Source organism: Oncorhynchus kisutch, linkage group LG23, assembly GCF_002021735.2.
Source record: "Oncorhynchus kisutch isolate 150728-3 linkage group LG23, Okis_V2, whole genome shotgun sequence".
NCBI lineage: Eukaryota > Metazoa > Chordata > Actinopteri > Salmoniformes > Salmonidae > Oncorhynchus > Oncorhynchus kisutch.
In genome coordinates, this window is record NC_034196.2 from 8,563,990 (window position 1) to 8,591,947 (window position 27,958).

The 27,958-nt window shown below is 42.1% G+C and overlaps 2 protein-coding genes across 12 annotated transcripts; one reads left to right on the plus strand and one right to left on the minus strand.

Annotated features, from left to right (window-relative positions):
• The first annotated feature begins 1,735 nt into the window (after positions 1 to 1,735).
• LOC109868416 (transmembrane protein 150C) lies at positions 1,736 to 26,432 on the plus strand. Of its 10 annotated transcripts, XR_004205033.1 has the most exons (9): positions 1,746 to 3,945; positions 4,058 to 4,111; positions 4,197 to 4,229; positions 4,338 to 4,405; positions 4,720 to 4,847; positions 5,098 to 5,275; positions 5,524 to 5,752; positions 24,665 to 24,714; positions 26,398 to 26,431. XR_004205033.1 is itself a non-coding variant. In XM_031803098.1 (8 exons), exons 1-7 carry the CDS (start codon positions 3,872 to 3,874, stop codon positions 5,730 to 5,732), a joined length of 744 nt encoding a protein of 247 aa, XP_031658958.1. In that variant the 5' UTR covers positions 1,746 to 3,871; the 3' UTR covers positions 5,733 to 5,752; positions 26,398 to 26,432. The 10 variants fall into 10 exon arrangements, 9 of the variants coding, with proteins under 9 accessions (XP_031658963.1, XP_031658965.1, XP_031658964.1 ...); XM_031803098.1 differs by lacking the exon at positions 24,665 to 24,714 and having other exon boundaries at positions 26,398 to 26,432; XM_031803097.1 differs by lacking the exon at positions 26,398 to 26,431 and having other exon boundaries at positions 24,665 to 25,097.
• On the minus strand, positions 5,524 to 19,825 carry LOC109868415 (enolase-phosphatase E1). Of its 2 annotated transcripts, XM_020457964.2 has the most exons (6): positions 19,489 to 19,823; positions 17,620 to 17,721; positions 15,063 to 15,265; positions 9,173 to 9,305; positions 8,809 to 8,932; positions 5,524 to 6,857 (listed from the first exon to the last, which is right to left on the minus strand). In XM_020457964.2, the coding sequence occupies exons 1-6, from the start codon at positions 19,570 to 19,572 to the stop codon at positions 6,718 to 6,720; spliced, it is 786 nt and encodes a 261-aa protein (XP_020313553.1). In that variant the 5' UTR covers positions 19,573 to 19,823; the 3' UTR covers positions 5,524 to 6,717. The 2 variants fall into 2 exon arrangements, with proteins under 2 accessions (XP_020313553.1, XP_020313552.1); XM_020457963.2 differs by having other exon boundaries at positions 5,974 to 8,932; positions 19,489 to 19,825.
• Positions 26,433 to 27,958: the final 1,526 nt, after the last annotated feature.

A 27,958-nucleotide genomic window follows, 5' to 3' on the forward strand; every position in this document is an offset into this window, starting at 1 on the left:
AGTGTATGTAGGGGTGTGTGTATTGACATAACCATCAATTGGTTGACGCTCATCTTTTCCCATTGAATGCAATGTACTGAGATAAGCGTCAACCTTGTGATACTCTTATTTTCCCATTGAATGCAATGTACTGAGATAAGCGTCGGCCTTGTGACACTCTTATTTTCCCATTGAATGCAATGTACTGAGATAAGCGTCAACCTTGTGACACTCTTATTTTCCCATTGAATGCAATGTACTGGGATAAGCGTCAACCTTGTGACACTTATTTTCCCATTGAATGCAATGTACTGAGATAAGCGTCAACCTTGTGACACTCTTATTTTCCCATTGAATGCAATGTACTGAGATAAGCGTCAACCTTGTGACACTGTTATTTTCCCATTGAATGCACTATACTGAGATAAGCGTCAACCTTGTGACACTTATTTTCCCATCTAATGAAATGTACTGAGATAAGCGTCAACCTTGTGACACTGTTGGGGAATAATCAGAATTAGTTGGTAACATAGGTAAGATGTTTTATATTCATCATATGTTTGTAAGTTACTTCTCATCAGAATGTTATTTTTGTATAATACTGTGGCGGGGTTGCAGTATCTGTTCTATGTCAAGACTAAGTTGCTTGGGCCGGAGAGAGAGGAGAGGTCAAGCGTGTATCTCTTGGCTCCACAATGTCTGTGTGCCAGTCAGTGTGTCTCTGTGATCTTGTCAAGATAGGATGGATTTGATATATGGCTGTTGATATGGAGGATTTGTTTATGGTTCTGAGTTTGAGAAAAGAACATAGTTTAGGAGACAAAGCTGAATGATAAATTATGCCTATGCTGTCTCACTATGTGTGTCTTTGCTATAAAGGATCTCAGTTGAAATGTGTAAGGGACTCTCAGAGAATTAATTGATAGACACTGAATTGATCTGAGAGTCACAGGGTTGTGATAGAGCTCATATAATTAAAAATTGACTTTGTGATAACTAACTCTGACTTGTGTGTGGTTTGCTCTCATGATTTGGTAAATAGAGGAAATTTCCACAACAACTCTTATTTTCCCATTGAATGCAATGTACTGAGATAAGCATCAACCTTGTGACACTCTTATTTTCCCATCTAATGAAATGTACTGAGATAAGCATCAACTTTGTGACACTCTTATTTTCCCATTGAATGCAAAGCATTCATCTAGTGTGTCAATAGATGAATGCAAAGCATTCATCTAGTGTGTCAATAGATTGACACAAATTTTTTCCCATTGACTGCAAATTATTGCTGAGCAATTAACCAAAATGTAGGTTATTTTTTCAGTTTTTAAACAACTAATTGACCGACATCGGTTCAATTATTTTAATTCCATGTTGTTCATTTTTTCCCCAGTGACCAGCTCAGTTTTTTCTAGAGATAAATCAGATCAAGTGCGAACTGTGCGATGTAGTAGGAGTTGTATTTTCCTACAGGCCAAATTTATACATAGTTTAGTGCAGAAAACATGGTAATTAACTATAATGACCATAATCCATTAGGCGACGGTCTGTGTGCGGCACACCGGAAAGGGAGAGAAGAGACAGAAGACGCACGATCGAGAGGGATAGAGAGCAGTTGCTTCGGGAAGTATCTCTACCTGAAAATACATGAGCTAAGTGATTGATAGTTGGTGTTCAGCAGTCATAAAAGAATACATGATTTACTTTGAAGAACTACTAAAATAGTGATTTTGTCAGACAGCATACGCAGCAGCTCTATAGAGATGAGATGACTTGCACAACAACTGAAATATTTTAAAGTAATGTAAATAAATTATGGTTAATAAGTGATAAGCGGTAATGGGCAGTCACTGCCATCATGGGATTTTTATTAATTGTTTTATTCTGTGTTACAGCATTCAACCCACATAATGCATTTGTTTATTATTTAATTAATCGAACCAAAATCAAAAAGCACTAAATCGCTCAGTACTACTGTAAATGTATTGACATAAACGTCTATCCTGTGACACACATCTTTTCCCATTGAATGAAATGTATTGACATCACAGGATGTTTGTGGCAATTTAATTGGGGAGGACGGGATTGTGGTAATGGCTGGAGCAGAATCAGTGGAATGGTATCAAATACGTCAAACGCATGATTTCCGGTTGTTTGATGCCATTCCATTTGCTTTGTTCCGGACATTGTTATGAGCCATTCTCCCCTCAGCAGCCTCCTGTGATTAACATAAGCATCAATTAGTTGAGAGACATATTTTCCTATTGACTGTAATGTATTGACATGAGTGTCACAATGTTGATGCTTATCTTTTCTCATTGACTGCAATGTATTGACAGAAGAGTCAGTTGGTTGACGCTCATATTTTTCCATTGGCACCACAAAGCCTGCTGGGAGCATAACCAGTTGACATAGATTCAGATTTGGTCCAATCATCAACTATAATGTCCTGTACTGTGATGTCCAAACTTGTGAAAAACATTTCACAAGTTTGGACATCACAGTACAGGACATTATAGTTATGAAAAGTAGAGTATAGTACATACAGTAGAATAAAAGTATAGTTCAGTAGAGTACAGTATAATGTACTGTATTTTACCCTAATGTACTCTGCTCTACTAAACTGTACTGTATTCTACTGAATTAAACTTTACCGTACTCTAAGCTCTACTGAACCGTGTCGAACTGTAGCGTGCTGTTATAAATTGTGAAATTTAGCCTAGATATCTATAATTCGTTCAGATTTAGTCTGGTCTGGCCAAATGTGTACTTGTTTGGGTGCGGAGCTCATTGGAATAATACCCAGCATGCTTTGTAAGTATTTGTTTGAACATTTACATGTTGGACATTCAGCAGACGCTCTTATCCACAGCGACTTACAGTCAGTGCATCCAAATAAGGTAGACCTCTTTTCAACTTTCATTCAGAACCAACAATGAACCTTATTTTTACATCTGGAAAATACTTCCAAAAGACGTCTTTTCAACGTAATTTCTCTCACTGGGGACTATGACTGATAACAAAAACTGCGTGTTTCAGTCAAATATGAAATGAGAAGACATCATATAAATCCAACAGGCGCTGGCTGACAACGAGGTATTTCATGTTTGTGGCTGATTAAACAGAGACCCCAATCATATTGGGATTGGTGAGGCCAGTTAGTGAAGGTATCCTCCATTTTATAAATTGTGGGGAACCACAAAAGAAAACACTTGTCTGGGAAATTGAACTGTTGTCACCCACCTACATGTGAAGTTGTCTCTGTTGTGGAAGCATCATGTCAGACATGACATAATAGCATATTGACAGGGTGTTCAATTCCAATTCCCAGCACTAGAATGGAAAGCGTTGCATGTTAGCTACGTCGTTTTTATTCAAGGCTATGCCGGAGACAAAAACATTCACCTTTTATCTCTGCCTCTAAATATACATGCACCTGTCTTTATGTCAGTTAATTCAAGGTTATTATAAGTGCAATTATGTATGACTGCCTTACGAGAACTAATTATTGCAGCAGCTAGCAGGCTATTGGAGTAGGCTACTAGCCCTAGCAGTTCAGTCCTCTTCAATGGAAACCTAACATTACTCCGGAAGAGGTGACTGCAGTCTTTTACATTGTAAAATTCAGGGAACAACGCATCATTGTGTTTTTCTTTTGTATATCTGACTTTGTCTTGGTCTCACTATTCGGAAGTGTGGCATCTGAACAGCATTCCTGTGCTTCTATTTTGAGTTACAGTAATTCCCTCAAACACACACCAAACAACTCAGGGATAGGATCTACCCGTTTTGCCTCAGTTGGATCTAAAACAGTTCTACCTCCTTAATTTCCTATCTTACTGTTGACAGACAGTGGAGATGTTTGAAACGGTCTTTGTATACAGGAGACGCCATGAGGAAGTGCAGTCCCTGGACGTTTCTCCCTGCCATGTACTCTCTCTTCACAGCTGCTGGACTCTGGGTTGTGTAAGTAAAAAAAAATTTAAACACGATGTTTTTGCTATCTCACACACCATTTGGCTTTACAGCTGTGTGTGTGTGTATGTGACATTAACAAAATGGTTCTCATTGGTTGCAGGTATTTCATAGCCGTTGAAGATGAGAAGATAACACCCCTGAGTTCAGAATACAAGTAAGGATAGTTTATAACGTAGCAATATGTTATTCCAGTTATGACCACGCACCAGTTTCTAAATATTACATGTAATTTTTCACAGCCGATCTGGCTCTAAATCCCCTCCATATATAAGGTACAGTACACACCCTATACTAGTACCAACCTTACTGGTTACTAATCTTTACCTAGGTTTGGTGATTCCTGTCAATACAATTATATCTATCTTCCCCCTCTCTCTCAGCTTTGCAGGCAATGCTCCCCCGGCCAGCTGTGTATTTAGCCAGGTCATGAACCTGGCTGCCTTCGTAGGTAAGACTGACGCATGTTCTTCTGTTTATCTCCTGTATGAACATGGAAACGTAGTCAACATTGACCACTGAACCACAAAACAAATGGCAGGATTAGACACACTAATAGAAACAAGGGGATGCACATTATAAAATGGGGAAGTGCTGTCTATTGCTTGGCATGCATTTAGTTAGTAGTTCCAATGGCAGACAATGTAGTGCTCATTACAAAACAGTTGTTGAGGATGTTAGTATTGAGTTGGAACAAAAGCCTGCACATCCTGTGGGTCCCCAGGCCCAGGAATGAACCCCCCCTTATTGGGTTTTTCCTTTCAGGGTTCATCATTGGTCTCCTCAGATACCTGCAGCTGAAGCCCCAGGTCCACAAACCCTGGCTTAACATCAGCAGTCTGGCGTCCCTATCCCTGGCCTGCTTCGGCATGACACTGGTAGGAAACTTCCAGGTAGGAGTTACTGACCCTGTCCTAGACACTTCCCCTTAACTCCTAGACTGTCACTGGCCTACTTCATAGGAGTCTGACAACTCCTAGCCCCTACTGCCCAGACCCAAGACATTTATGAACCACTGATAAAATAGCCAAAAACCTCAACCTGGTTTGCAGTGATAATCAGATGTTTGCCAGAGGTTGTAGGGTCACAGTAAACATGAAACAGATAAGAGCCATGTCTGTTTTGTCTTTGTGTCTGGTCTAGTTGTCAAATGACAAGGAGCTCCACAACATTGGGACGTACATGACGTTTGGCCTGGGAACGTTGTTCTGCTGGGTTCAATCTGTCATCACCCTGAAAGTCAACCTTAGGAACGAGGGTCGGAGGGCAGGCATCCCTCGCTTCGTGCTGTCTGGGGCCCTCACCGCCTGCATGCTTTTCTGTATCCTTCCTCTGGCTTTGGCTTGCACCAGGGACTCACCCTCGTCACTTAGCAGACGCTTTTACAAAGTGAATTAAGACACAGTTAGTGTAATATTATGGGTATGTGGGCTGGATACAGCTGTAGAGGTGGAAACCTTGCTTTCACTTATTCAACAGTTCGATCAGTGTTTACCTCGAAGGAAGCAAGGAATTAGGCATTTTATGTTTTGTATAGTGTTCGTTTGATCCTTAACTCCCCCGGTTCAGACTTTGCCCTGATTGCGCAGCGTCTTCACATGCATGCGGCGCGAGCGCAGTGGGCGCTGGTCATGTTCTTTCTGAGCTTCCTCGCAACCTTCGCCATCGAGTTCAGACACTGCCACTTTGAGATAGTCTGCACCGACAACCGCAACCCGCCTCTCAGCCTGTCAGCAACTTTCTTAGAGGTGTCCGAGTACCAGTCGGATCAACTATAGCTTTGGAGTGCTACAAAACAGTTAAGTTGCGCCTGTGGTTGTGTCGGGGGGGGGGGGGGGGGGGGGGGGGGTGTACAAATGAACATGAAGTCTTTAGGAGGTCAAGGGCTCCAGTGGGTGTCAGTTACTGAAGAGTTAGTCAACCACTACACTAACAATTTCATTGAAGACATGAACATGGATGTTTATCATGTAGCTGTGAGTTGTTGGAGAACTCACATTAGTTAAATACAAATAGTGATCAACTTAAATATGTTTTTTATTTAAAATGCTTTAAAAAATAAAAGGTGAAAGAAACCCTGGGAGGTCCCTTAAAATGTGCAGTCTGCAGACTGGTACGACTCTTGGTACCCTGGGTGTAGCCTAGATACCCGACTGTTTCTGTGTTCAACAACGCTACACAGTTACCTGGCTAAGACAACGACATGTTGGCTAGAGCAGAAACAGACTGGCACCCAGGCTCCTCTTTTAGTGCACTCCCAAAATCCTTGGATCAATGGCCTCCCCTCCCCTTGGACAAACAGTTCTTATGAGAGTGGCCTGGTTCAATTTCAGTTAGTAGCTTCTTCTCATAGCCCACTCCCCTTCAGAGTCTGTAAGGACCAGATAGGGGAAAGCAATAGCTCCACCTGGCTCTCCAATAGGCTTAAAAAAGGAGCATCAATCACTTTGCTTTTACCATTCCAGTCCTTTGATAAGATCCAAGGGGCAGTAGGTGCTAGGGGAAGAGGATAGGGAACATGATTGAACGGGGCTAGTGAGTAAGTGGTCTCCCTCTCTCTAGCTGTGTTCCGATTCTCTCCCAAGTGTACACTCATTACTCCCCTTCATGTATTTAGAAACAAAAAGGTGTTAGATATATTTGGCGAAACCTCCCATGCGTACACTTATCCAGTACCTTTACATCCACAAGGGGGGAGTCAATGAGTGCACACTGAGGAGGAAAAGGGCAGAATTCGAACGGCAGCATCTCTCCCCTCCAGTGTTAAACGCCGCCTGTCACTTCCAGTTGGCTGAAAGTTGTAATGAGGTTATAGTGTGACCTCTCCTCCTCCGTCAGCTCCATGTTCCCCGGCCGCACCACCACCGCCACGTTCACACCCGCATCCTCCGCTGCCTTGGCCTCTGCAGGGAAGAACAAAAACACAAATATCCTTCTCTCGATCATGCTCACTGAGTCACACTAGGATCCCAGGACAGCAGGCTCACCCAAGTCCCAGTGTCGGTGTAACAGAGGCACTAACCCTTGGTTGTACGCTAAGCTAACAACCTACACAACAAAGGAAGGTAGAACATTAAAGGTGATTGTGGGGCCAGCCTGAGGCAGCCGTGTGGCTCTCCATGCAATGGCATCCGCTTCCCCTCAGGGTAGGGTGACCACATTTAAAAATATCCAAATCAATGAGTTTGAGGGACATTCGCACCCCTCCACTAATGTAGCCCATTGAATATCTTTATAGAAAATGCGTCCTCCAACTGCAACATCTGCCTATGAAATTAGTATTTGTAATACCCTCAAAACACCAAGTCAGGCTACCTAATATGGACAATTCTTCACGTTTTATGGTGAAATGTCCAAACTGCATGCCAATCATTTGATCTCAAATCGGTTTCATTGGAATATTCATTTAGATCTTCTTGAATTACTGTTTTGTGAGAAAATATGGTGTTAAACTATATAGCCTTATTTTTTTTTTCTCTCCAATCAAAATCCCATTCTGCCTCGTGGCGCACGCTGTGGAGTTCTGATTGCATTTGATTTTTTATAAATGTACTATTCAGCTAACCATTTTTAAAATCTCAAGAAATTAGTAACAGTAACATTATGCTATTATATTTGGTTATATAGAATATATAGAATAATTCAACCGTGTGATATTCCGAGACATGGATTCAGCTTTGATCCAACTTTACTAGATGAGCACCACTGTAAGAAGTGGCACTGCTCCTACAGCACTACACCCCTTCTCCCGCTGCACTGAATGAGCCAACTGAAGCACGCCTAGCCTACTCTTTTGGTGATGCGCAAATTCATATATATATATATATATATAAAAAAACACCACATGTGGCTGTTTTATGAAAATCTGTGAGTGTGTGGCCAAGGAAACATTTCTAGTTGGTCTCAGGGAATGTATAACAGGATTGAGTGAAGTAGTAGAAAATATGATGAATGAGCAACTAATGAGCATAGAGAGCCTCAAGTTTGACAATCACCCTATAGCCCATCTTTCAGTCTAATACGGCTGTGGACTTACTCTTCATCAGCTTTTTGTAAGTAGTTAGGCCTAACTGTCCTGAGTTTAGCTGGAATTTAGCCCGAAAGGATTTGAGAAATGTCATTGGTTGACATTGGCCTGTGTCTCGTCTTGAACAGAATATCAGATCTCAGCAACGATTGGAGAAGTGTTCAACACCCCTGTACCAAATCCTAATGATATAGGCCTACATCCTTCCATAAGCCTAACTGCAAGAGACCGGTTTGAATGAAAAACGGGACAAATGTAAAATAATAAATTGAAATTTGTTTGAATTTGTTGATAAAATGCAGGACATAACAGTATAGTTGCGGGATGGGGGACAAAGGGCCAAACTGCTGGACTGTCCCGCGCAATCCGAGACATGTAGTCGCCATACCTCAGGGGGAGGCTCGCACTCTGATGCAGTACAGCATATAGCTCTAACACTGTACTGATTTAACGCTGATAGAACAGCCTTTCCAAGTGCTATTCTGCTCTAAAGCAGGGCTAGCTACATGGCTTCAGTTATCAGGTAAACGTATCATCTTCATGTTACCCAGTAGGTTATTGAGAACATGCGTGTCCATAAAACAGGAAAATAAATACAAGTTAAAATATGCCCATTTGATATTCTATAAGCAGCATATGTACTTGTCTAATGCAGGCTGGGTTGTTGTAGTTTAGGACAAGCAAGTGGGAAATTCCACTGTGGAATTCAGTCATAGCTAAGGTTGGCAAAGCTTCAGAGGCTGATCCAGCTAGGTAGAAAGGCTCTGGCCCAAACAATATGTAAAGAGCATTCACCGTTGAACTCATTTGCCCGCTACAACACTTACCCCGTGTGATATCTGTCAGGAACATGATTTCCTCAGACAGGCAGCCCATTCTCTCCGCAATTCTCTCATAGCTTTTACTTTCTACTTTGGCGCCTATGTTGGTGTCGAAGTGGCCATCAAATAGCTGAAAGGATAAAGAAACTATTGTCTAGTTAGGCTATAACAATGAAAATAAAAATTGTGATAACTGCACTGTGATTTTCATTTTGTGAGACCCTCCCCCCACCCACCCATTGTTTATCGATTGACTTTTTCTAAACGTTAACAATCCCAACTGCGTTTAAATATTCACACCCCTAATTACAATAAACCAGAGAGATTAGTGTGTGTTCTAAAAAGTTTATAAAAGAGAAGAGTTCCTTACATCTAGGACATCTCCCTCTACAGAGTATCCAAACAGTAGTTTCTGGGCTTCCACACTGCCAGATGAGTAGATATAGACCTTCAGGCCCTGCCGTCTCCACCTCCTGATGGATGGAACCACATCCTGGTACAGCCTGGTTCACACACACACACACACACACACACACACACACGTAATACGGTCTGGATGAGTCAACAGGACTCCAGACAATGATGGTTTGAAGGTGACATTTGGAAGAAATGCAGCAGTACAATAGGACTTGATCCTCTCGCAGGCAGTTTAGAAACAATTAGCATTAATACCACTACATAAGACTAAACACAACCTGTAGATCTCCATTCCTGCAGGGAAAAAATATTAAAAATCTCTCAATCTGTGCACAGATACAGTTGTGGCCAAATATATTGGCACCCTTGTCCTTCCCTTAAATAATTTCCCATTTCTTCTAAAATAGGTTGAACTGGAAAATAAACCAACGACATATGGCAACGTAGTATTAGAGCATATCCACAATTTCACACAAAAGTATGGGCTCATTCAGATCAAAAAGTGTTGCACCATTTCCATTACTCAAATGACAGGCTGGCAAGAATCTATCCAAATTTCAACCCCAAGTGTTTGTGATGGTGAGGAATTTCCTCACCTTCCGCCCTGTTCAAAAATTGCAGAACTAAGAACAGATATAGCCCGTGGTTCACTCCAGACCTGACTGCCCTTGACTAGGACAAAAACATCCTGTGGCGGACTGCAATAGCATTGAATAGTCCCCACGATATGCAACTGTTCAGGGAAGTCAGGAACCAATACACGCAGTCAGTTGGGAAAGCAAAGGCTAGCTTTTTCAAGCAGAAATTCACATCCTGTAGCTCTAACTCCAAAAAGTTTTGGGACACTAAAGTCCATAGAAAGCAAGAACAGCACCTCCCAGCTTCCCACTGCACTGAGGCTAGGTAACACGGTCACCACTGATAAATCCATGATAATCGAAAATATCAATAAAGCATTTCTAAACGCTGGCCATGCCTTCCTCCTGGCTACTCCAACCCCGGCCAACAGACTTTTTTCTACTGTGTTATTGGCTTGTTTATCGTTTACTCCATGTGTAACTCCTGTGTTGTCTGTCACACTGTTTTGCTTTCTTGGCTAGGTCGCAGTTGCAAATGAGAACTTGTTCTCAACTAGCCTACCTGGTTAAATAAAGGTGAAATAAATAAAAAATAAAAAAATTGAGCTCAGAGGCTTAGATTTTTACTGCACCCTGCAATCCCACCTGCAACCCTGTACATGTGACCACTGAGGCCGTCCTGCTTTACGTTAGTTTTAACAGTGGCCATGTAGGCTACTTGATTATAATGTAGGCCTACCAGTGGCCTACCATCAAAAACAATGGAGAAAATGCATCCCATAACATTTTAACATGGAAATATCTGTTCTATCATGCAGCCAATATGTGGTGTTCAATGTAGGCCTACATTCCATGAGACTTTTGAAAATAAACATGCAGGGCTTGACATTAACCTGTTTATCCACTTGTCCTTCAGACAAGGATGTGACTGAAAATGTTGTGCTTGATGCAAGAAAACACTTCAAAATAAAATGCATTATTATTCCCATACCATTATTACAGAGAATCAGACAAATTATGCTACCCTCTGCCTCCACTTACCTTATTCAAGCCGGTCTCAAAATATCTTTACCTGACTCACTTTTCAAAGAGGTCTAGAAATGTTTACGTTTTGTGCCCTTGTAGGAAGCAATCACTCCCTTAGACTACAAATGATCTAACTGGGCTAATAACTCACTAACTAGCAAAGGATTTGAACAGAATGTGCACACGTGGCTACATGCAGCTTTCTCTTTAAATCTCAAAACAAGCTCATCTACTCATGACCGATCATGCTGTAAACAGTCCAGTTCAAAGTAAATGGCACAGATCCATATGTTCTACTTGCATAAAGGCCTACTGCAGCTCAGATTGTTTATTCCACACCGGTCTGTGTACACTAGAGTATGGGCGGAGTCGTACGTGTCAATGCAATAGAATCCTACTCTGATGCGTTCTGCCTACAACAAAATTGTTTGCATAGTTTGTTTTGGTATGTTGCATTGAAAGTGGCTAATATTGCATTGATTTAATCAATTGCCACAGTAAAGGGAAACATTGATAGTGTTAACAGGGAAAACTCTAGAACAGTGGTCACCAACCTTTGAGTCAAAGTACAAGCCAAGATCTACCACTCATGTTTTTATTTTATTTTTTTAAACATAACCCTATGCAACATTAACTAATTAAAAACAGAACTGTGGCAATGAGGTTTGTGCAGTAAGCTATAGGCCCAATACATTATCACCGCATATTGGCTTTGCTTGAATTGCCCTGCCAATGCATTGTTGGTCAGGTCATTTTTAGGCTATATGATCACAACAGTAATAGATCAGTTGTTGTATTACTTGTATGCTCACTCAGCTGTGCTTCACATTTAAATAATTTGCTTTTTTTTTTTTTTTTACTATTGGGCTGATTGGGCCTGTATCTAATGGTCAGTCAGTGGAGGGAGAGAGCATTAGACTGAGAGTCCACCTCAACATGTCTCCCTTACCATAAAAGGGACACCGTCTTCCAGATGATGGCGAAACTCGAGTCGCACCGCATTATTTCTGCCTCATGCACAAATTCATGTTGTTACTCCTATGAACAGAGAATGCAATATTCCTCAATATTAAAAAGAGACCCAAGCCGCTAATAACACAAGCCTATAGATACATTTTCCTACTCATTCCTGCTGCAGTGCTTGTAGCGCTGAGTGGAAATGGGATTTATGGCTTATAAAAGTGTTGAATACAAAGTGTTGACAGTGCTGAGTAAGACCTTAAACATGAACTCACTCATAAAAACAGCAGCTCTTTGCTCTATTCGTTGACAGTCTCTCTTTAGTCATGGTTTTAAACATTTTGAAATCTCACAGTAGCAACTTTTCTGTAGCTTTCTTTTATGCCTGCTACCTTACAGCAGACATGGTAATCTGAGCCATCAGTTTGGCCAGCGTTAGGCCTATAGTGCACTTGATTTGCTCTCTGGGCTCGCCGGGAAGGCAGAGTTTGTACCTTCGACACATGAAATGGTTCAAAATTGCAACCGTTCACCTACCCAGCAAGCAGGGCAGCTGAAGTCCAGTGCACCTACCACCAACACCCCGAGACACAAAAATAAAATAAAAAAGGAACACAAGGCTTTATCGTTAGGTCTTTCACAGAAAAGTTTGGCGATCGACTAGGAATGCCTTGGAGATCAGTCGTGACCACTGCTCTAGAAAGTTGAGTGAAGTTCAATCTCATGCTTCTCTCTGTGGGCTGATATTTCTGCGCGGCAATCTCGGGCTACTGCAAACATTGCACGTGACTATTAAACAAACAATCTGAATCCGATTTAATTGGAAGTTGGCTTCTCCCGGTTCTGGGAACCCGGGGGATGTGCATCTTTGTTTTTGCCCTAGCGCCGACACACCCAATTTAACTTACCAACATATTAGCCTCTGATTGGAGTCGGTGTGTTGGATGCTGGGGCAGTTACCTGTTTCTTGCACCCCTTCGGGTCCCCTGGGACTGAGATTGGGGGATGCTGTCGTAGGCCAAATATGGTAAGAGCTGCTAAGAGAGAACAACATTCTCTAATGCATTCTTAAAAATGTCAGCAGTGTTGTAATTGCTCCTTCATTACTATGGTTATCGCCATTGTTTTTTCATATGATGCCTTGGTGGGGTGGGTGAGGGATGTATTATTGTCAATGTCTTAAAATTTGAAAAATGTACAAATAAAGTACTTAAAATATATATTTTTTATAAAAAAAAAAAAAGAGGAAAATACCTTTGGGTCTCCACACCTTGTTATTGGAATTTCAACATTGCAAAACTAATTAAAATTTTTGTTAGTAAAAAAACAAGTGGCATGGACAAAATTATTGACACTCCGGAGGTAGTACTTAGTTGCACAGCCTTTGGCCAAGATAACTGCCGGCAAATCCAATAAGCTAGCTGCACCTTTAAAAATGGGCAATTTGGCACTCTTCAGCAGAAAAGCAACCCCACAGCATTATCAAACCTCTCCCATGTTTGATTGTAGGGAGGGTGTTCTTTTCTTTGAATGCTTCCTTTGGTCGTTGGTAAACACACGAAGAACCCACTGCTGAAGGAGACAAGAAAGCCTAATTGAACTTCTCAAAAACCCAACTAAACAAGCCCAATTCCTAGGAAACTGTTCTGTGGATCATTGAAACAAAATTTGAGATCTTTGGCTATACAGATCAATGATGACCAAATGAAGCGTTCAATGAAAATAACATCCTCCCTACAATCAAACATGGGAGAGGTTTGATAATGCAGTGGGGTTGCTTGCTGGGACTCCCTAAAAACACCACTTCGATACAGCGTCAACCGGAAGAAGCTTTTCATAGCAGGTTAGGAGAGCATTTTCACTAACCCTAACCTCATCCCAATTCTCCTAAACTGCTGCGTAAGTCACTTCCGGTCGTAGCTGTATCGAAGTGGCGTGTTTTTAGGGAATCTCTTGCTTGGCTGCCTCTGGTACCGGGGGCCTTGAACGTGCGCAATGCATCATGAAATCAGCAGATTATCAGGCGTTTTGGAGTCTAATGTTCAACCCAGTGTGCAAAAACTGGGTCTCCATTGAAGTCTGTGGTTCTTACAGCATGACAACTCCAAACACACATCAAAAAGCACCCAGTAATGATTCAAGAAGAAAACGCTGAACTGTTCTGGAGTGGCCAGCGAAGAGATGTAAATCCCATCCAAAACCTATGGTGAGATCTGAAAACAGCAGTTGGTCGAGGGAACCCCTCAGACATTAAAGAATTATAGCAGTTTGCAGCTGAAGAGTGGCCCAAATTGCCAGTAGAAAAAGGTACAGCAAGCTCATTGATGGATATAAGAACCAAAGGCTGTGAATGTCTAACTAACAAGTTTGCCAAAAGGGACCTTATGACTCACACCATGAGAAACAAGATTCTCATGATGAAACCAAGATTGAACTCTTTGGCCTCAATGCCAAGCGTCACATCTGGAGGAAACCTGGCACCATCCCTACGGCGAAGCATGGTGGTGGCAGCATCATGTTGTGGGGATGTTTTTCAGCGGCAGGGACTGGGAGACTAGTCAGGATTGAGGCAAAGACGAATGGAAAAAAAAAAAAAAAGAGGTCCTTGATGAAGTCCTGAGCACTCTGGCCAGGTTCACGGACTGGGGGGGGAAGGTTCACCTTCCAATAGGACAACAACCCAAAGCACACAGCCAAGACGACGTAGGAGTGGCTTTGGGACAAGTCCCTGAATGTACTTGATTGGCCCAGCCAGAGCCCGGACTTGAACCCAATCGAACATTTCTGGAGAGAACTGAAAATAGCTGTGCAAGCAACGCTCCCCATCCAACCTGACAGAGCTTGAGAGAATCTGCCAAATACAGGTGTGCCAAGCATGTAGCGTCATACTGTAATCACTGCCAAAGGTGCTTCAACAAAGTACTGAGTAAAGAGTGAGTACTTACGTAAATGTGATATTTACGTATTTTGTTTGTTGATAAATTAGCAAAAACTTCTAAAAACCGGTTTTTGCTTTGTCATTATGGGGTACTGTGTGTCGATTGAGTGGGAAAACGATTTAATCAATTTTAGAATAAGGTTGTGACGTTACAAAATGTGGAAAAAGTCAAGGGATCTGAATACTTTCCCGAAGGCACTGTATTTGGCAGGAACTGCAGCTCTGTCTTATGTTAACTACGAAATTATATCTGGGATATTTGCACTAAAATCGATTTAGGATTGATTCATCCCTCATACAGTACCCTCAGTGCAATAAAAGGAAAACTTCTGTCTACTTACTCGCCTTTGATTCTCCCAGCAGCGTAGGCCGCCCTCCACATGTGTCCCTGCAGCTGTTTCAGGGCCGTGGTCTTCCTGTCTGAAGCCATCTGCCACAGCACGTTGTCCACCACCTCTCTGATGGCTTTCTCCTCGTCCGTGTGCCCAGACTGGTCCAGGACGTGCTGCGCACATGCTCGGTTCAGACGCAGGTCCTCCTCAACCTAACATGATGAAAGGGTCAGCACAGGGTCAAGGGTTAATCAGGGTCATGTTCATTAGGGAGCAGGGTTTGAATTAACTATCGACAACTCTTGGGGTTATCCAACATTGAAGACAGACCGCTCTTGGCCGACTGAAAACTGTTAATTCCAGTAAATTAGATATGGTAGCCGCCACGCTATTATGAGAACTTCTCACTGTTCTGCATTCTGCAAATCAATAAGCTCAATGGAGGAGGAGAACTCATTAGCTCCAGTCACAGACCACCTGGCTGCATCCCTTATTGAAGAACCCAATGTTACAGAATTTACTGTAGTCAAGTGTTTCTCGGATGTAGATAGCTTTCCATGAATTATGTCAGTGTTCCTCAACAACCCCCCCACCGATCTAGTCAGTCAAATGACCGATCTAGTCAGTCAAATGACCGATCTAGTCAGTCAAATGACCGATCTAGTCAGTCAAATGGTAGTTTTGATCTAAAGCAGTCAAGTGGCCCTCAAAGGAGTTCAACCACCCTAGTTTGCCAGTCCTTCCCTGGTGTAAAAACAAAACAAAAAAGAGCTTCCTGCAGTAGGTCTGCTAGACTTCAGCAGCCAGTGAACATGAGTACAGCTCTGAACGCTTGTCTCATCGCTTGCACTCATGTCATCCCAACTGACAGGATGCAGGGCACTTATGGCCCAGCAGCTAATCAAATACACCCATTAATCTGTGACCTACATAGCTATACTCAGGGGAAAAAAAAGAAACATCCCTTTTTCAGGACCCTGTTTTCAAAGATGAGTAAAAATCCAACTAACTTCACATATCTTCATTGTAAAGGGTCTAAACACTGTTCCCATGCTTGTTCAATGAACCAAACAATTAATGAACATGCACCGGTGGAATGGTCGTTAAAACACTAACAGCAGATAATTCAAGTTACGAAAACTTAGGACACTAAAAAAAGAGAGGCCTTTCTACTGACTCTGAAAAACACCAAAAAGATGCCCAGGGTCCCTGCTCATCTGCGTGAACGTGCATTAGACATGCTGCAAGGAGGCATGAGGACTGCAGATGTAGCCAGGGCAATAACTTGCAATGTCCGTACTGTGAGACGCCTAAGATAGCGCTACAGGGATGGACAGCTGATCGTCCTCGCAGTGGCAGACCACGTGTAACACCACCCGCACATCACACCTGCAGGACAGGTACAGGATGGCAACAACAACCGCTCGAGTTACACCAGGAACGCACAATCCCTTTATCAGTGCTTAGACTGTCTGCAATAGGCTGAGAAGCGCTAGACTGAGGTCTTGTAGGCCTGTGTAAGGCAGATTCTCACCAGACATCACCGGCGCCTATGGGCACAAACCCATCGTCACTGGACCAGACAGGACTGGCAAAAAGTGCTCTTCACTGACAAGTCGCGGTTTTGTTTCACCAGGGGTGATGGTCGGATTCGCCTTTATTGTTGAGGAATGAGCGTTACACCAAGGCCTGTACTCTGGAGCGGGATCGATTTGGAGGTGGAGGGTCCTTAATGGTCTGGGGTGGTGTGTCACAGCATCATCGGACTGAGCTGGTTGTCATTGCAGGCAATTTCAATGCTGTGCATTACAGGGAAGCCACTCTTCCCTCATGTGGTACCCGTCCTGCAGGCTCATCCTGACATGACCCTCCAGCATGACAATGCCACCAGCCATACTGCTTGTTCTGTGCGTGATTTCCTGCAAGACAGGAATGTCAGTGTTCTGCCATGACCAGCGAAGAGACCGGATCTCAATCTCATTGAGCACGTCTCTGACCTGTTGGATCGGAGGCCAGAAATGTCCGGGAACTTGCAGGTGCCTTGGTGGAAGAGTGGGTTAACATCTCACGGAAAGAACTGGCAAATCTGGTGCAGTCCATGAGGAGGAGATGCACTGCAGTACTTAATGCAGCTGGTGGCCACATTCTAGATACTGACTGTTACTTTTGACCCCTCCCCCCCTTTTGTTCAGTGACACATTAATATATTTCTGTTAGTCACATGTCTGTGGAACTTGTTCAGTTTGTTTCAGTTGTTGAATCTTATGTTCATACAAATATTTACGCATGTTAAGTTTGCTGAAAATAAACGCAGTTGACAGTGACAGGACACTTCTGAGTTTATACATTTGGGCCAAACCCACTGTCGACACCCAACTCTGAACTGCCGATTCATTTAATGTACTAATCTGAGGCATACCACATAAGCAATCATTAACGGGCTCAACAAAGAACAAGGTACATGTTTTCACCCAGAATGTATGCATGGGTGTTGCATATTCTGTCTGATGTGTGCAGTCACTGCTGACTGCTCATCATTGTCCACTGTTTTCAGAAAACCAGTTACCTGTTTCTTCAGGAGATGCACATCTTGTTTGCATTCATCTTCTTCCCAATGCGCAGACAGATGCTCTTCAAGATGATCTTTGATGTATGGGAATAAAATGTCCTACAGGAGAAAATAGCACTATTAGCATATAGCTAGCTAGCTGTCATTCATTACCTAGTGTGCACCATTCGACTCCCCTTGTTCATGGATGTTGAAAAGACAGACATTTGGTTTGTCCACAATGTCCTTGATTTCAAGGTCTAGATGCGTTTTTTGGACATCTAATTGGTTCAGCTTTGGTCCAGTCCAAATCATAGACATCCATCTTTCACAAGTTTGGAGTGCACAGTACAGTAGAGCACAGTACAGTTGAGTATAGTTCAGTACAATACAGTAGAGCAGCTTATCTAAAATACAGTATAATGTACTATATTGTACTGTAAGGAATTAATCTGTGCTCTACTGTACTTAGCTCAAATTTAGACACCTTTAATGATTTAATCTATTAATAAACTGGGTCTGAAGGGCAATCAATAGCAACAGCTTTCACCAAACCCGTTGCTGTACCCGTTTTAGCAGCACCCGTTTTAGCAGCACGTGCCCGGTGTTGGGGATGCTACCCCCACCAATCCAATTGAACGATTCCTAAACTGCACTCGCATGGCACGCTTTCACATCTAGACAGGTAAACAGACTGCATGCAATCATACCAAATCCTGCCTGTGGTTCACGAGCACTAGCCAGAGGCTGCGATATACATTGATGTTATTTTATTGACTGTATCAAATCGATGTAAAGCAAGCAAGCTACGCTAACGGTGTTAATTTTGGCAGCTATTTTAGATGTAATCTTAAAATACCTTTTAGTCTTACGTCACCGTTTGATAATGTAATTCTTCGTTAGTTTTAGTTCAGTCGACTAAACCTCTGGACAATTTGTCTAGTTTTAGTCAGCCATTTTAGGTCACAATATAGTCCGTGCATTTTTTTCTATTAAATAATTCATATTTAGGCAACCTCTAACTTCCATCATGTGCACATTCAGATAGGCCTAGATGTACAAGGCTACTATCCCCTTGTATACCTTAGTTGGCAACATTGATATGGTGTCAGATTGTAACCAATGCCAGCCATAATTAACCTTGTAGGGTACAAAGCCTACAGGTTACACAATTTACAACTGATTTTCTCCCCATCATAACCATCAAGGGGTTTAATAACAGTGGTTTCCTTGAAAATGGGAGAATTTTTGCTTTCCAAAAATGCCAGAAGTATTACTGTATTACTAATATCATTCATTTTTCCCCATTGGAAAAAAGCAACCGCAACTCGCATTTGTCAACTGCGGCCACACAGATGAATGCAAAATTGCCTACGTTAAAGAGCGAGAGTGTAAACATTGGTTCTAGTTGAGTTTCAGATCAGTTCAAACGATTGACGAGTAACTGAAGTGACCACCTGGGAGCTGTTTGGGAGACCACGCAACTGAATTTTTAAAATTCTGCCAATGAGAGGATTGCATGAAATATTCTGCATGCATGAAGGTTTAGGAATAGATAAAACAGATGAAAAGGAGCTTGATGTCAAACTGGATTGTCCATTACTGTCACATGGAATTTGTCAAATAAAATGAAAAGTTATTAGTAATAGTTTGTCAAGAAACACAGGAGGTTGATGAGTAGTTGTTGATGAAATTAACACTACACCAGCGAACTACCTAGCTAGCAAGGATAATTGTGGCTAATTAACCAAATTCCAAAGTCTGGATAAGACGTATTTTCAAAGTCATTTTGCTCATTGGTTAGCAATCGGTCTAGCAAAGAATGTAACTTGCGAGCTACAATACACACCTCAAATGCCATATATTAAACTCAGCTCGTTGTCCTACCTTCACAAACGTTATTGGTGTCGTGGTTCCTTCAATATCCAGCAAAAGTGCGGTAGTGTTTGCAGGGATTAAAACCATAGCCATGTTTCTGTCTAAATCCACCAAGTATAGCGATTGTTAGTTTAGCTATCTACTCAGCTATCCAGGTTGAAAAAAATACACTAGTCAACCTAAGAAAGAGGACAACCAATTCCTTTCCAAGTCGTGTTAGGTTCCTTTTCAATTAGCTAATGTTGGGTAGTGGAGGCTCGTCACGTCAGCAGACCCATTTGAACGTTCTCAACACATGGAGAGTGCATAATAATAGCCGCGTGCCCAGGAAGTGTTCTGCTTCTTTGGTATCTTCTTCTTTGATGAGGCTTAACAGCGGTTGGCATCCTATACATGTTGCATTACCGCCACCTACTAGACTGGAGTACAACTCCCTTATACTTTGCTTGAAAATAAATTAACAAATACCATCTAACATTACTACACACACACACACACACACACAAATACCACCATACTCCATTATTCAAATCTATTTATTCCTACCTCAAGCCAAAAACCTGAAAGGGTTGGACACCACCACTTAACACACCTTATATCTCCTCTGATGACAAGTCTCTCAGTCAAATACCTCTCTGCAGCTGCCACCACACCCTCAATTGTCGGCGACCTACATTCCATTCTTGCAGTACAGTTGATAACCATTGCTACAAATGCAACAAAAAAAATCCATCTTACTGAAACATCTACAGTTGAAGTCGGAAGTTTACATATACTTACGTTTGAGTCATTAAAACTCATTTTTCAACCACTCCACAAATGTCTTGTTAACAAACTATAGTTTTGGCAAGTCAGTTAGGACATCTACTGTGTGCATAATACAAGTAATTTTTCAAACAATTGTTTATCGACAGATTATTTAACTTATAATTCACTGTATCACAATTCCAGTGGGTCAGAAGTTTACGTACACTAAGTTGACTGGCACAGTCAAAACAGCTTGGAAAATTCCAGAAAATTATGTCATGGCTTTAGAAGCTTCTGATAGGTTAATTGACATAATTTAAGTCAATTGGAGGTTTACCTATGGATGTATTTCAAGGCCTACCTTCAAACTCAGTGCCTCTTTGCTTGACATCATGGGAAAATCAAAAGATATCAGCCAAGACCTTAGAAAATAAATTGTAGACCTCCACAAGTCTGGTTCATCGTTGGGAGCAATTTCCAAATGCCTGAAGGTACCACGTTCATCTGTACAAACAATAGTACGCAAGTATAAACACCATGGGACCACGCAGCTGTCATACCGCTCAGGAAGGAGATGTGTTCTGTCTCCTAGAGATGAACGTACTTTGGTGCGTAAGCACAAATCAATCCCAGAACAACAGCAAAGAACCTTGAGAAGATGCTGGAGGAAACAGTTACAAAAGTATCTATATCCACAGTAAAACAAGGCTTATATTGACATATCCTGAAAGGCCGCTCAGCAAGGAATAAGCCACTTCCAAAACCGCCATAAAAAAGACAGACTACGGTTTGCAACTGCACATGGGGACATAGATCCAACTTTTTGGAGAAATGTCCTCTGGTCTGATGAAACAAAAATAGAACTGTTTGGCCATAATGACCATCTTTATATTTGGAGGAAAAATGGGGAGGCTTGCAAGCTGAAGAACACCATCCCAACCGTGAAGCACGGGGGTGGCAGCATCGTGTTGTGGGGGTGCTTTGCTGCAGGAGGGACTGGTGCACTTCACAAAATAGATGGCATCATGAGGACGGAAAATTATGTGGATATATTGAAGCAACATCTCAAGACATCAGTCAGAAGTTAAAGCTTGGTCGCAAATGGGTCTTCCAAATGGACAATGACCCCAAGCATTCTTCCAAAGTTACGGCTTAAGGACAACAAAGCCAAGGTATTGGAGTGGCCATCACAAAGCCCTGACCTCAATCCTATAGAACATTTGTGGGCAGAACTGAAAAAGCGTGTGCGAGCAAGGAGGCCTACAAACCTGACTCAGCTACACCAGCTCTGTCAGGAGGAATGGGCCAAAATTCACCCAACTTATTGTGGGAAGCTTGTGGAAGGCTACCTGAAACGTTTGACCCAAGTTAAACAATGTCAAGGCAATGCTACCAAATACTAATTGAGTGTATGTAAACTTCTGACCCACTGGGAATGTAATGAAACAAATAAAAGCTGAAATAAATCATTCTCTCTACTATTATTCTGACATTTCACATTCTTAAAATAAAGCAGTAATCCTAACTGACCTAAAACAGGGAATTATTACTATGATTAAATATCAGGAATTGTGAAAAACTGAGTTTAAATATATCTGGCTAAGGTTTATGTAAACTTCTGACTTCAACTGTATCAGTTGCTGGCCTATCCCTCTTTACTGGTACAGATCTACTACTCACACCACTCCTCTCAGGATCCCTCCCCCTTGACCCTTCTTCCTCTACTTTCTTCACTGCCTTAGCATATGACAACTTTGACACTACTATCCTGGAATCCTCAACCTGCCTCTCTCACACCTGACATTTCTGATCCCCAGCCCCCTACAATTAACACATACTGTACCACTACTTTCCCCAATGCTACACATTCCTTTGTCTCATGTTCTTCTGCACACTTCTAACACCTAGGAACCTCCCTCCTACACACTGCTGCCACATGCCCATAAGCTTTACACCTGTAACAATGGAATGTATTCAGCACAAAAGCTCATACAGGATAACTTATATATCCTAACATCACTTTGTCAGGCAAAAACATCAAAACTCAAAAGAACAGACAATGACTATTCTATTTCACCACTCACGCCACCCTGTCTGAGTCGGACCAAACAACGAGCATCACAAACCTTCTTTGGTATAATGGCCTTTGCAACAATATGTGCATTCCGCCACCTACTGTGCGGCTGGATAATAAAGTTCCCAAAAAGGAAATAATGCAGGGTTAAAAAAACGTTTTTAAAAGTATATATATATACTTTTTAAAACTGTATATATATATATATATATTTATATATATATATATATATATATATATATATATATATATATATATATATACACACACACAAGCTATCAATAACGAAATTTAAATCAGCCTGCTTTTCTCACAACATTTTAATCAGGTCCCTAACACAGGCTCAGACGGATCCCAGCCTGTGAGGCCCAAAAACGTATCGGCTGCAGATATAAGGAAGTCCAGTTTCTTGTAATTCTTAAACATGTGCAGTACAATTAATAACTGTGGCTATAATTCTACAAAATCCACCTTCACAGTAAGTGTATCCAGATTACTTGATTGATTTATAACATTTGCAACTGGTTGTGGTGTATTCCCCACCATATCGCCTTCAGCACTGTGGCCTCTTGCCCCTTCAATGCTATCACCGCCTCCACATAGGACCTTTACTTACAAGACCTTAACAACAATGCAGTTTTAATAAAATAGTATTAAGAAAATATTTACTAAATTAACTAAAGTCGATTTAAAAAAAAAGTTACACTATAAAATAACAACAATGAGGCTATATACAGGGGGTACCGAGTCAATGTTCGGGGGTACAGGTTAGTCGAGGTAATTGGTACATGTAGGTAGGGGTAAAGTGACTATGTATATATAATAATACTTTTTTGAAGGCAAACCGCTATTTTCACAAAGGTGATTTTACGATTATTTGTGGGTGTGGGACAGGCATGGGGCATGCGCAATCAAATGTCCCATCCCAAGTATTCCACAGTCCACATATTGTAGAATGCGTTATTTTCCAAACCAGCCAAGCCAAAATGTGTAAAGCATTGCATAATTAACCATATCAAGAGATTATCTGCTCTGGCGTATCTAATTATGAGGCCAGAATACTTGAAGAGATCACAAAAAGTGAAGCTACAGTGCTTCAGCATCTTTGGTACCACAGAGTTTCTAAACCCATAGGTACAACATCGCGAGATTTCCGGGAACGCTTGTAAAACAGACCAAACAGAAGTTTGTCCTTAGTTGTTCCTTTTTTAGAAATCTAAAGGCACAACCTAGATTCGGGATAATGTCTTAAGTAGCTGAACATGTTACTACTCCAACCTCGTGAAAGTGACAAACTGACACGTTTTCATTTTCGTAAGAAATTACTTTATATCGAAGGAGTACCTTTGAGTTGACGGCTTGCACATGCGCAATTTGGCGCTAGACGACCGTTTCGACCCGATGACATGTTTCTACGCATGAGTTTAGCAAGCCAACGTCGCCATGACATTGCCTACAAGTGTGAGTGGGGATTTCTATTGGATGAACAGTTTTAGCCTATCTTCATACTGTACTGTATTTATTGGTACTTGTATGAGGTCAAAGCGCATGTGAGGTCTGAAAATAAACATTATATGGCGACAGAAATGCTTGCTTTGGCTATCTCCAGCTGTGCATATACTGTATATCCAACTGTGCTCCTCCATGGTGCTGCTCCTGGAGAAATATTACAGTATCTGTCTGGCTGTTGCAGAGATGTTTGAAACTTATTTTCAGTTTCTTTGGTGTATGTTGAATGTTGATTACAATGGAAATCATATGCAGCATTTCGTTTTGACGCAACAAAAAAGGGCATTTACTGTGCTGACAATTTTACCACAAAACCTCTATTTTGCCAAAATCTGAGATTTTAAAATAAATTGCATTTGGTAAAATGAAGAAATATTAAAATCAGGAAGTTGTTTGTAATGATGATGATCTAGGATCAGCTTTAACATTCCCAATCATAACCATAGTCCTTTACGTAAAAACTCAAAGCTGAGGTAGGACCAGTGCTTGTAGCAAAGATCACAGCGCCTCCCCCACTGAGAATGGTTGTGATTTGATTTATTAGGATCCCCATTAGCCAACGCCAATGGAGACAGATAGTCTCACCGAGGTCTGACATATAACGAAAAAAAACATTACAAACAAGACTTTACAATTTACATAATTTAAAAACATGAACATGTAGTGTGTGTGTGTGCATCTATCAGTTACACATACATGTCAGTACAGACACACAACAAGTAGATCACATGGGGGAGAGGCATTGTGCCGTGAGGTGTTGTTTTATCTGTTTTTTGAAACCAGGTTTGCTGTTCGCTTGCACTATATGAGATGGAAGGGAGTTCCATGCACTCATGTCTCTGTATAATACTGTAGGTTTCCTTGAATTTGTTCTGGACCTGCGGACTGGTGGCATGTCTAGTGGGGTGAGTACTTTGCGTAAGTCTACAATGCAAACTATTTGACATTTCCAACACATGAATGGTTCTTATAAAAACAAGAAGTGACACAGTTAGTCTGACCTCAAGTCTTAGACAAGAATGACTGGTATGCATAGTGTTAATGTTAGTCCTCTGATTATGAAGATGAAGAGCAAGATGTGCTGCTCATTTCTGGGCCAGCTGCAGCTTAACTAGGTCTTTCTTTGCAGCACTTGACCTTATGGCTGGACAATAATCCAGATCAGATAGAACTAGAGCCTGCAGGACTTGATTTGTGGGGTGTGGTGTCAAAAACGCAGAGCATCTCTTTATTACGGACAGATCTCTCCACATATTTACAACCATTGAATCTATATGTTTTTACTATTACTGTTTACAATCTAAGGTAACACCAAGTAATTTAGACTCCTCAACTTGTTCAACAGCCACACCATTCATTACCAGATTCAGCTGAGGTCTAGAACTTAGGGAATAATTTGTACCAAATACAATGCGCTTAGTTTTAGAGATGTTTAGGACCAGTTTATTACTGGCCACCCATTCCAAAACAGACTGCAACTCTTGGTTAAGGGTTTCAGTAACTTCATTAGCTGGTGTTGCTGATGGTTGAATCATCCTCTTACATGGACATACGTGCTTTGTTTAATGCCAGTGGCAGGTCATTGGTAAAAATAGAAAAGAGTAGAGAGCCTACTGGTACACCCCACTTTACATGTTTGACATTAGAGAAGCTTCCATTAAAGAAACCCCTCTGTTCTTTTAGATAGATAGTTCTGAATCCACTATATGGCAGAGGTTGAAAAGCCATAGAACATACGTTTTCTCAACAAGTTGTCAATAATATCAAAGGCTGCACTGAAATCTAACAGTATAGCTCCCACAATCTTCTTGTTATGCATTTCTTTCAAACCAATCATCAGTCATATTTAGTAAATATTTTCTTAATTAGTGCAGTATGTGTTGAGTGCCCTTCTCCATAAGCATGCTGAAACTCTATTGTTAGTTTGTTTACGGAGAAGTAGCATTGTATTTGGTCAAACACAATTTTTTCCAACTGTTTGCTAAGAGCTGGCAGCAAGCTGATAGTTCTGCTGTTAGTACCTCTTTACCACTCGTGGGTAGCAGAATGACTTTGGCTTCCCTCCAGACCTGAGGACAGACTTTCCTCTAGGATCATATTAAAGATATTTTATTTTATTTTATTTCACCTTTATTTAACCAGGTAGGCAAGTTGAGAACAAGTTCTCATTTACAATTGCGACCTGGCCAAGATAAAGCAAAGCAGTTCGACACATACAACGACACAGAGTTACACATGGAGTAAAACAAACATACAGTCAATAATACTGTCATGTATTGTCATATTATGTCTTGTTCCTGTTCTTTCTCTTCACTCCGTTTCCCTCTGCTGGTCGTATTAGGTTACCTTCTCTTCCTCTCCTTCCCCCAGCTGTTCCTCATCTTCTCTAACTACCTCGTTCACTCTTTTCCCACCTGTTCCCTTTTTCCCTCTGATTAGGTCTCTATTTCTCTCTCTGTTCCTGCTTCTTTCTTTGTCAGATTCTCGTTTGAGTTTCTCATGCCAGAACCAAACTATCGTCTTGTTTGCTTCACCCTTGTCCCATCCTGTCGGAATCTGCCTGTTCTTCTGATGCTACGTGTGATCAGGTACCTCTGTCCGCTACGACCCGCGCCTACCCAGAGAGACCAGCAGTCTGTCGCCGCAACCCAGCTATTCTCCTCTGCTGCTAAGAAGGGGACTCTTTTGTAAATATCAGAAGGACTTTCTGTTTCATTTGTCGCCCTCTCTGAGGGTTGTCTATTTTGCCATTTTCTATATCTGAAGAGGATCTATGTCTTCCCTGTGTTTTTACATTAAAGGACTCTGTTTTTGTTAAACCGCTTTTGGGTCCTCACTCAAATGTACAACAGAAGAATCTGACCAAGAATGGACCCAGCGATTTCGGATCCTTTCCACTCAGCCGTCGAGATCCAGGGAGCGACGCTAGGCAGACACGAGCAGGAATTGTCTGTTGCTCGACATGCCGTTGAGACCCTGACCGCCCAAGTCTCCGACCTCACAAGACAGGTTCACCATCTCCGCCTCGATCCACCGGCCACTTCCAGGGCTTCCGAATCTCCGGAGCCCAGAATCAATAACCCGCCGTGTTACTCTGGGGAGGCCACTGAATGCCGCTCGTTCCTCACCCAGTGTGATATTGTGTTTTCTCTCCAGCCCAACACTTACTCCAGGAGCACAGCTCGTATCGCCTACGTCATATCTCTCCTTACTGGACGGGCTCGTGAGTGGGGCACGGCTATCTGGGAGGCGAGGGCTGAGTGTACTAACCAGTATCAGGACTTTAAGGAGGAGATGATACGGGTTTTTGATCGTTCTGTTTTTGGGGAGGAAGCTTCCAGGGTCCTGGCTTCCCTATGTCAAGGTAATCGATCCATAACAGATTACTCTATTGAGTTTCGCACTCTTGCTGCCTCCAGTGACTGGAACGAGCCGGCTTTGCTCGCTCGTTTTCTGGAGGGTCTCCGCGCGGAGGTAAAGGATTGAGATTCTCCCTGGAGGTTCCCTCCAGCGTGGATTCCTTGATTGAACTCGCTATTCGCATAGAGCGACGGGTTGATCTTCGTCACCGAGCTCGGGGAAAGGAGCTCGCGTTCTCCGTTGCCCCCCTCTCCGCATCACTACCATCTTCCTCTGCCGGCTCAGGTGCTGAGCCTATGCAGCTGGGGGGTATCCGCATCTCGACTAAGGAGAGGGAACGGAGAATCACCAACCGCCTCTGTCTCTATTGCGGTTCCGCTGGTCATTTTGTCACTTCATGTCCAGTAAAAGCCAGAGCTCATCAGTAAGAGGAGGGCTACTGGTGAGCGCTACTACTCTGGTCTCTCCAAGATCCTGCACTACCTTGTCGGCCCATCTACGCTGGACCGGTTCGTCAGCTTCCTGCAGCGCCTTGATAGACTCTGGGGCGGAGGGCTGCTTTATGGTCGAGACCTGGGCTCGTGAACATGACATTCCTCTCAGACAGTTAAAGGAGCCCACGGCCTTGTTCGCTCTGGATGGGAGTCCTCTCCCCAGGATTCAGCGTGAAATGCTACCTTTAACCCTCACTGTCTCTGGTAATCATAGCGAAACCATTTCTTTTTTAATTTTTCGTTCACCTTTTACACCTTTGTCATAATCCTTCTATTAATTGGTCTAGTAATTCTA